The sequence below is a fragment of the Natator depressus genome, chromosome 14, assembly GCF_965152275.1.
Source record: "Natator depressus isolate rNatDep1 chromosome 14, rNatDep2.hap1, whole genome shotgun sequence".
Classification (NCBI taxonomy): domain Eukaryota; kingdom Metazoa; phylum Chordata; order Testudines; family Cheloniidae; genus Natator; species Natator depressus.
In genome coordinates this window covers 1410184-1420209 of record NC_134247.1, presented here as the reverse complement: position 1 = coordinate 1420209, position 10026 = coordinate 1410184, and the positions used below count along the sequence as shown (strand labels likewise).

Below are 10026 nucleotides of genomic sequence, written 5' to 3'. Positions count from 1 at the left end.
TGGGACTCTGCTGCCCCCCCGTGGCTCACCCCAGCAGTGCAGGGTTCAGTCCCAGCCCCAGGCTGGGCGGGGCAGCTGCCCGAGCGGTGGTGCCAGCGGCTGGCCAGGAGCCCTTCCAATGGGACAAGACTGGAGAGGAGCCAGGGTCCTGGCCTGGTCGGGGCTACCCAAGATCTCTGCTATTCCCGTCCAGAGCACCCCCCAGCTCTGCCATTGCCCCTCCATCATGCCCCCAGGCCAGCCCTGCGCTCCCCCACGAATGCCCAACTCGAAGGCCGAGAGCCGTGGCACTGTGCCAAAGGTCACATTTAATAGGTGCTCATGCTGGCTGGGTCGGAATAGACCAGAACCAGCCGCCCCCATCTGGAACGCTCCACGGCAGCCCCTTCGTTCAGAACCGGCTCCACGAAGAACTCCACACGGCAGGACTCCTTGGGGGGCGCCTCTGGCACTGCCAGGCCCACCACACGGTAGAGGGTGTTGTGTGCCACCCCGAGGAGCTGCTCTGGCAGGGGCAGCACCTGGCCCGTAGGGCATGCCATGCCCTGGCAGTGGATCCGGAAGCAGCGGGCTTGGCTGGGGGGGTAGGACCAGCGCAAGGTGAGGCTGAGGGAGAGCTGGTTTGTGCCAGGCCCCTTGTGCCACAGCACCTGGGAGGCCTCGAGGCTGGGCACTCGGGGCAGCGAGGAGCGCAGGTTGTCGGCATCCAGCACCTGCAGGGGAGACAGGTGCTTAGACAGAGATGGGCTCTCCAGGGCAGCACCCATGAGGAGGGATCCATGCAGGGAGAGCACCTCACCTCAGCACTGCCCCCACCCCCAGCCAGACCGCCCCAGAAGGGCAGCAGCAGCTGCAACCATCTGCAGGGGGCAGGGCTCCCTGGAGACACTCCTTTCCCCTCCCCTCCCCTCCCCCAGGCTCCATAGGCAGATGTTGCTACAAGGGATGGCAGGTGGGCAGTGCCGGGGCACTGTGCCGTGTGGCCCCCTCACCTGGATCTCCCCAAGGCAGCAGGAGAAGCGCCTTTCTTGCAGGCCTGGCTGGTGGCGTGACAGGATCAGCGACAGGTCGTGCAGGGCGCAGTCCCGCAGCTCCAATTCATAGCACCTGGGTGAGGGCAGAGAGGGGAGAACTGGCAGGGCCGCTGGAGAGACCAGCCCCACGGCCCCGCTCAGGCCTGAGGCAGGACGGCTCCCTGGCTGGGGACACTCACCGCCTTATCCAACCTGCCATGCTCTGCTGTCCACAGCCAGTGAGCAGCCCGGAGAGGTGAGGGGGCGGGGTGGGGAGGGGCTGGGGCTGATGTCGGGTGGCCGCCCCTGCGGGGGGGAACAGAGAAGTTAGGGCAGGGGAAGAGGGCGCAGGACACATGGGGTTGGGGAGGAGCAGAAATGTCACAGGCATCCCACCCTCCAGCCGCATGACGGACCGATTCCCAGCCTGCCCACCAGCGTGAGATCCCCGCGGAGGGGCCGGGCTCCTCACCAACGATGTTGCCAACACGGCAGGAGCCGGAGTTCAATGTGGTGAGTTCCAGCGCGACCGCCACCTCGGGCAGCTTCTCCTCCAGTTTGTACAGCAGAGACAGGAAGAGTTTGGGGGGAGCTGGCATCTGGAACGAGAAAAGGCTGGTGTCCCCCAATCCACCCCGAGAGACGGGGGGCGGGGGGGGGGGAGTTACATGGGGTACAAGGCAGGTTGCAACACACACGGCACGCAGCTGGCCCGCTGAGCGTGCATGCATGCCACAGGCTGCACGAGAGCCACAACCCTGGCCCGTGGGCTGCGTACACACGCCGTGAGCTCACACACGGCGCGTGTGCAACACGCTGTGCACAAGAACCACAAACTAGGTCTGTGGCTGCCCACTCCTGGCCCAGTGCCCAGGAGACGGTGCGCATGGGGCGCACTCTGACGCACCCCCTTGTTCCCCTGATGCAGTGCCATGCCCTGGCTCCCCAGCCTTTAGTGAGAGAGAAATGGATCTTTGCCACCCCAGCTGCCCAAGTGCCCCCAACCCAACGCCCCAACCCGCACTCACCGGACAGCCACATGGCCCGCATCAGGCGGGATGATCCCCTCGATCAGCAGGCAGCTGCCCCCGTTCCAGGCATCCTGCAGGGAGCAGCGTGTGTGCAGCCAGCTGCCTGCCCCTCCCGTTGCTTGCTGGTCCATGAAGAGGGGCTGGATCTCCTGGGCACTCAAGTTGTACCAGGGCCTGACTTCTTCCTCCTGCAGGAGAGAGCAGCCCCGATGAGCCAGGACATGGGGCAGGCGCTGGCTGGGCCCTGTCGCACACGGCACCCCGAGTCACGCTGGTGGTTGCTCATGAGCCCATCTCCCCACACGCCAGGGCCTGGGACCTGCCCTCCCCGCCCCCGCACTCACCTGCCCAGCCGAGAATCTCCCCGTGCCCATGCCCAGACAGAAGCAGGTGCTGAAGGGCAGAGTGCTGATTCTGTGAGTGGGCAGCAGCTCCGCCAGCAAACCCCAGAACCTGCATGGAGAGGAGAGGAGAGGCTGGCTGGGGGGAGGGAGAGCTCAGTGGTTTGAGCAGTGGCCTGCTAAACCCAGGGTTGTGAGTTCAATCCTTGAGGGGCCATTTGGGATCTGGGGCAAAAATTGGGGATTGGTCCTGCTTTGAGCAGGGGGTGGGATAAGACGACCTCTTGAGGTCCCTCCCAACCCGGATATTCTAGGATTCTATGGTTGTAGCCATGCCCCCTCCTGGCACAGCTCAGCACTGCCATCTCCCCAGCCCCAGGCACCAAGGACATCCCCCAGTCAGCATGCCCCTGGCACAGGGGGCACGAAGCACAGCCCAAGGTGCAGCCAACCAGGGCGTAGCATCCTTCCCGCAGGTCTCTCAGCAACTCTGCACCCCACTGGGATCCCTACAGCTCAGCCCTTCACAGAGCCTGGCGCCAGCACCCCAGCACTATAGGGCAGCAGCTAACCTGGGCAGCCCCACTCCATGGCCTTCTCAGCGTTCCCATCCCCCCCCCACACACACACACACATCCCCCAAGCCCGGGCACCCCCCTTCCCCGCGCACCCACCCCCCCAGCATGGGCACCCCCCTTCCCTGAGCCCCCACCCCCTCAGCACAGGCACCCCCTATTCCCCACACACCCATCCCCCCAGCATGGGCACCCCCTTTCCCCACATACCCATCCCCCTAGAACAGGCACCCCCCCCTTCCTTGCGGGCCCAACACAGGCATCCCCACATGCACCCATCCTCCCTGCGTGGGCACCTCCCCCCACATACCCCACGTACCCATCCATGCATTCCACCCCCTCTCCACCCTGGGCACCCATCCAGTGCTCCCACCCCAGCACCACCAAGCTCACCTGTTCTCATTCTGCAGGAAGTTCTCCTTCCCCAGGTGCTCATAGACCCAGCCGGGTGCGAAGATGGCAGCGGAAAAGCCGTGTTTGCGGATCAGGCGCAGAGCCTGCGGAAACGCGGGGGTGAGACGCTCCCTCCCTCCTGCCCCACTCCGAGCCCAGACGGGCTGAGCCATAAGCCCCAGGGGCTGGTGGCTCCTCAGACTCTGCCAGCAGGAGGCTCAGAGAGGGGCTGGGCCCCCTTGGCTGCCAGCACCACAGCAAGCCAGCCTGGTGCCACCCACAGGGGAGGGGTGCTCTGCCCTGCCCCCAGGGCACCGTGCCCCTGGGAGACGGGGATGGATCCCGGGGGGAGGGGGCAGAGTGTGGGGTGGGGGGGAAGCACCAATGGCCTCACTCAGCCCTTGGATGCCCAGCACAAGCCACGCTCCAGGGACACCTGCCCCGGAGCCCAGCTCACTGCACGGGGCTGCCCAGGCTCAGCCCAGCCGGGGCCCGGGGCCTGCCGGAGGATCCCGCCCTGGGCGAGGCCCTGCCCCCAAGGTGCCCTTAAGCCAGGCTCAGGCACCTTGTCTGTCTCAAAGCCGCCGCCTACGACCTCCCCACGGGCAAAGACGTCGATGCCCACGTAGATGTCAGCCAGGCGCTCCCCGGCCTGCGCCCCCATGCGCTCCAGGTGCTCCTCCTTCCAGTTGTAGTTCGTGAACAAGCCGTCGCAGGCGTCAAAAAACACCCTAGGAAAGGGAGAGCCACAGTGCTGGGGCACTGCACCCGCACCCAGCACCACCCCCTCCTCCCTGAGAACGGGCCCTCCGGGGAGGGGCCCCACCCCACGGGACGGCCCCCCAGCTGCAGCCCCCAGGCACGCTGCCGCAAGCCCAGCTCTGTCGGGGGCACTTGGGCAGGAAAATCAGAGCTGCCAGGCCTGGGCAGAGCAGCGGCTGCTGGGGGTGGGGCTGGTAGCCATCCCCCTGCCAGAGAGCCAGAAGGGAAGGGTGCCTTGCTACGTGTGGGGCTGATGCCCAGAGCCCACAGGCTGGGCCGGGCCAGGCACGGGGGAGTGGCCGTGACCGCAGGCTACGCGGCTGGTAGATGCCACCCCGATTGCACTGTCTTTGCCGGCTGCCCAGGGGAAGGGGAGGGGGCTGCGCTGCCAGCTGCATGCCCGGGGCTCCTGCTCTGTCCAGCGGACGGGGGCACCCCCCTCTCACCTATTCTTCTCGTTCAGCTCGTTCTGCCAGTGCAGCTCCCCGCTCTGCAAGACGCTGTCATACCAGAGCACCAGCCCGCCTGGCACGTCCCGACGCAGCTGCTCCCGCAGGTCACGCAGGAAGAGGGGCAGGTTCCGCACAGCTGCCTCCTGCACGGGGGAGGGAGAGAGCAGGCGTCGCCCGGGGGCACCTTGTCAGGGGTCCCTGCACCCCAGGGGCTGGGGGAGGCAGGACAATCCGTGGGGGGAGGGGAGGGGCAATAAGGGTGGGCAGCGAGGGCGGCTCTGCTCACGCTCAGAGCGTTCTCGATGTTGACCAGCCAGCCGTCAAAGCGGTAGAAATGGGCGATGCGGCCCAGCTGCACAGCCACGGCGTGGTACGCGGCTGCCTCCCCGGCCAGGAACGACTCACACAGCTTGGCCCCGCAAGTCCACTCGGTGATGAACGTCCCTAGAGCCAGGGCACAGATGGCAGCGTCAGTCTCTCTGCTCCGCGCGCCGGGGCCCCAGCCGCAGAAGGGGGCGCGGGTAGGTCCCTGTGCAGGGTCCCCAACATACCTGCAGGCGTGTGAGCAAGAGGCGTGGGCCCTTGCCAAGCCCGGCCTGTCCCTGGGGAAGGGGCCGGGCTGGCCACAGCCCGTGCCCAGGCACTGCGGGCCCTGCGGGAGGTGCCAGCAGCAGAAGAGCTCCCAGCCTCTCCCTGCAGGCAGCGCTAAAGCCAGAGTTCTCCCGCCTGCCCCACCGCGGCGCCCGGTCTCTGCCGGCACCCCTCACCCAGCACGGAGACGCCGTTCCTGTGGGCAGCGTTGGTCCAGGCGACGGGGGGGACGGTCACGGGGTGGTGGCTGAAGTACACAAAGATGTCGACGTACTGCCAGTGGTAAAACACGTAGGGGTCCCGCGAAGCTGAGCCCTGGATGAACCTGCAGGCAGAGGAAGGGGGTGGCTCAGTGCTCCCGCCCCGACAGGGCAGGGACGGAGCACGTGTGGCCAACGATGCCCGCAGAGTGCGCGCGTGTGAGAGCTACATGCGCCCGGGGCCAGGGCAGGCGCGGCCCCCACAATCCATTCCCCAGGTGCCAGGCTCTGCTCTTCCCCCAGGAGACTCCCCTAGAGCAGGGAGAGAGCTGGCTGGTGCTGTGTCAGCAGGTGCAGACGTGGCGGAGAATCGTTCATCCTCCTCTTGCAGCGGAGGGGTTTGCCCCTTCTCTCCGAGGCTGGAAACATTGCCTGACTTTCTGGGGGAGTTTTCAAGTGGGACATTATCAGTTATCTCGATTGCAGTGGTGCCCAGGGCTCCAATCAGGGTCTGCCCTGGGCATGGCACAGCCAGCCCCTACTCCAAAGAGCTTCCAGGCCAAGCCGGAGAGTTTCTCCCCATCTCAGGAGCCACTCAGTAGCAGGTGGAGACATTCCAGCCTCGCCCACCAAACCTGCAGGGGTGCAAACATGCCTGGGGAAGCCTGCAAGATGGACACCAGGCTCCTGTGCTCATGCCCAATCTCCGAGGGTCACGGTTCCAAGGTGCTGGGTCACTCAGATACAGCAATCCAAATGGCGGTAGCCCAAATGGTTTCTCAATAGGCTGCACCCTGGGTCTCTGGATCCGATGAGGAGACACACCCCACAGCCCAGCTGACGGGAGGAACTGGCCAGAGCCCCCAGCATGAAGCTGGAGTTGCACTGCAGATTAACAGGGAGCAAACAGGCTCCAACCTGATTGGGAGACAGCCCGTTCTTCCTGGGGGCAAGGAGCATTCAGTCTCCCTGTGACTTGCTCCTGGGGTTCCTCCTCTGCTTGGCTCCAGAACAAACATATTCCACTACCCTGGCACACTGAGAACATCTCCTCGGCGCTGAGCTGTCTGCAGGCAGGCAGCCTGGGGGAGGCCAAGGCTAGCCCCAAGCGTGTCTCTGCCCAGATCCCACAAGCAGCTCGGACGGTAACCCACACACCTGCTGGGTGTGGTGTTCTGTCCCATCTCGTGGCACTGAGGCGAGAGAGGAGGAGAAGGGTCTGTCAGCATTACAGAAGCAGGGGACAGAAAGCAAACCCAAGATATCCCTCGGCAGCAAACAACACACGTCACGCTGGCCTCGGTGCTCAGCATCGCTACATGCTGCCTGCCAAACCCGCAGCCATGACACTCAGCAGACTCGCCAGAGACCAGCGTGGGTCCCCGTGGGACAGCAAGCCAGGCTCCTGGGTTCTCTTCCAGCTCTGCCGCACCAGGGGCGAGTCCCTTCCTCGCTCTGGACAAGGGGAAGGCTGTTCCTGACCCGCCGCCCAAGGCCGCTGCAATTAAAGTTCTGGAAGCGTGAAGTGCTGGGTAAATGCCGAGTCCCATCAGCAGAGGCCCACGTGCCCAGCATGCAGTGCTCCGTTCTGAGAGCCGTGAAGAGGATCCTACCTGTCCTCCAGGTAGCCATTCTTCATGTCGTGGCACACCAGCGTCCGAGGTCTCTTGCTGTGGAGTGGAGGTTCCCGGTTAGCCAGTGGCATTGTGGCAATGTTGAAGTCATCATCACTGGTGGGTTTCCATGCCAGCAGCTCCTCCAGGCTGGACAGGTAGAAGCTGATCGGCTCCGTGGTGTTCTGATCAAACTGCCTCGCTGGGAGGAGGAGAGAAGCCCAAAGATTGATGGTCGTTAACACTCAGCATAGCCCTCACTCGCGGCACCATGGCACCGCGGCTGCACCAGCATCCGTGGCAGATGAGGCTGGGCGCGTTGCACATCTGGCTGGGCTCTTACCTGGCAGGGGGTGGGGGGCGAAGCTGACTGTCTTGTGGAGGACGGTGGTTCCTTGGCTCTCCAAGGCAGGCAGGAAACTGCAGAAGAGAATCAAGGACACCCTTGCAGAGACTAGGGGGCCTGGGGCCAAGAGCCTGTGGCTCACACCTCACTCGAGCCCCACACTCCATGGAAGGAAGGAAGGAAGACCCGGCATTTCGGGGGGACCCAGCACAGCTCACCAGGGCTGGGACACGCACGCACCACCAGCAGGAGCCCACTGCAGTGTGAGCTGGCCCTTTAAGCGGGAGTCAAGGCCCAGATTCAGCTCAGAAACAAAGCATTCTGGGACAGCTAGTTCCAGCAGGACCCTGGGAAATGCAAGCAAAGCATGCTGGGAAGGTTACCAGGATGGTCATTCATAAGTAGCCTTCCCTCGGAACACGCCGGCTCCCAGGGAGCCTGGCTGGAGGAGGTCTCTGTGCTGGGGGACAGGCTCCTGAGCCAAGCCTGGGAAAGCTGGACAGACTGGACTGGTGAGTGGGAGGGATGAGGTACCTTGCTAGGGCAAGGGAAACTGAGGCAGTGGCTGCCCAGCCTGCTGTGTTTCCCCCTCGGGCAGCCTGGGCGGAGAGCAGACTGGGCAGAAGCCATTCCTGAGCAGGGGGGAGCCCTGCCTGGTGCCTCGTGTCTGTTCCGGGTGGTGGAAAGTTCTTGCCTCGGCTAATGGGCTCTTGCCTGCTGGGCTCTGCGTCTAACATCACCCGCTCAGCTGGGAACAGGAGCGAGCACGCTGGCCTGCTGCCTCCTCTGATCTCGCCAGCCAAGCAGCGTCGGGGCGAGGCAGCGTGGGGATGGCTGGGAGACTGCAAAGGAACTCCCAGGGCCCCAGGAGCCAGGCGTGACGTCCTGCCCGCCCCATCCACACACCCCCAGCCGCCCAGCGAATGCCCCTTGCTCACACGGGGACCTTCTGTTCCCCTCTGATGCGGCGTTCGCGCCGGAGGCTCTCGGCTGGGGGCTGGGCAGGAGCGATGGGACTGCAGTGGGAACACCAGGATGGGTAGGACATGAGAGGAGGCTGCACGCTGGGCGAGGGCTGGCACCAGCAAAACTCCTGCTTCCCCATTCAACCTGGGCCCTAGCAGCGGGACCCAGCGGGAGGAGGGAGAGAGACGCAGCGAACTCCTTGCACAGGACCCTGGGCCTGGAGACATGCCCAGCAGAGCCAGGCCAGCGCGAGGTTACCACCCAGCTGGTCTTTGACTGGCCTGGCTGGATTATTTTATGGCTTCGCCAGGAAACTAATGTAATCTGCTGGGAGGTGGTGTGTGGGACTTCAGATTTGCATTTTTCTCACAGCACACGGGGCTCGCTAATGGTAAGAGTTTCTGGATCCAGCCAAAGACGCTGCAGCAGTCCCACTTCCGCAGCTTTGGCAATGACAGATCAAGCCGTTGAAAATACAGGAGCTGTCTGCCCACCTCCGTGCAAGCGCAGGGCACGGGTGAGAGCAGGTTTGAGTGGCCCAGTATGCTCTGTCCCACACCGAGAGAGGCTGTTGAGAGCTGGGGGTGGAGTTGCCTGGGGGGGTGCCCTGGAGGGAAAGGGGACAGTGCTGGGTTATTTTCATTTCAGGGCGGTAGCTCCAGCATGGAGAGGGGTAAAGGAAGGGGTGCTCCGGGCAGCAGGCCCTGCAGAGAGGCTGCTGCTGGGCCAGGGGCCCAGGGACACAGTTCGGGCTAGGAGGCAGAGGGGGACAAAAGCCAAACCAAGATGCCGCTCGGCAGGGAGGGGAGTGAAAGAGAAAGTGAAACCACGGTGGGAAGCAGCAGCAGGGCGCTGAGAAATTAGAGAAGAACACGGTGCCAGAGAGCCCCCGGGCACGGGCAATGCACGCCCCCCTCCCCCGTCCCCCCGGGCACGGGCAATGCGCGCCCCCCTCCCCCGTCCCCCCGGGCACGGGCAATGCGCGCCCCCCTCCCCCGTCCCCCCGGGCACGGGCAATGCGCGCCCCCCCTCCCCCGTCCCCCCGGGCACGGGCAATGCGCGCCCCCCCTCCCCCGTCCCCCCGGGCACGGGCAATGCGCGCCCCACCCCTCCCCCGTCCCCCCGGGCACGGGCAATGCGCGCCCCACCCCTCCCCCGTCCCCCCGGGCACGGGCAATGCGCGCGCCCCACCCCCGTCCCCCCGGGCACGGGCAATGCGCGCGCCCCACCCCCGTCCCCCCGGGCACGGGCAATGCGCGCGCCCCACCCCTCCCCCCTCCGCCCGGGCACGGGCAATGCGCGCCCCATGGACACCCACACACACTCCCCCGGCGCAGATCCCGCCCCCGTGCCATGGGGCACAGGCAGCGCCACCGACCCCAGGGACCGGCGCGGCGCGGCGCGGCTCACCTCCTCTGCTGCCCCCGCTCCGGCTCCGGCTCCCTCTCCCTCTTCTCCCCGCTCTTGGCTCCGTCCCGCCGCGCTCCGTCCATCTCCCGGCCCGGCCCGGCTCCGCTCCCGCCCCGTCACATGGCGCTGGCCCGGCCCCTGCTCGCCCCGGCTCCGGCTCCAGCCAATCCCGGCGGCGGGGCCGGGCCGGGCGGTGGCTGCATCGGGCTGTGCCCGAGCCCGGGGCCCTGCTCCCCGCCCAGCCCATGGCCCGCGGGCTCCAGGGGCTGGTTCGGGCTCCGGATCATCTCGTGTAAGGTCCCTGACAGGAGCCCTGGGGGGCGGGGGGGACTT

At 65.9% G+C, this 10026-nt stretch overlaps 1 protein-coding gene across 1 annotated transcript; it reads right to left on the bottom strand.

Annotated features, from left to right (window-relative positions):
• Nucleotides 1-296: 296 nt before the first annotated feature.
• On the bottom strand, nt 297-9797 carry ENGASE (endo-beta-N-acetylglucosaminidase). Its single transcript, XM_074972115.1, has 14 exons — nt 9694-9797; nt 7315-7391; nt 6972-7173; nt 5335-5483; nt 4854-5011; nt 4562-4710; nt 3919-4084; nt 3354-3457; nt 2389-2497; nt 2042-2232; nt 1486-1628; nt 1214-1319; nt 993-1107; nt 297-713 (listed from the first exon to the last, which is right to left on the bottom strand). The coding sequence occupies exons 1-14, from the start codon at nt 9774-9776 to the stop codon at nt 309-311; spliced, it is 2157 nt and encodes a 718-aa protein (XP_074828216.1). The 5' UTR covers nt 9777-9797; the 3' UTR covers nt 297-308.
• Nucleotides 9798-10026: the final 229 nt, after the last annotated feature.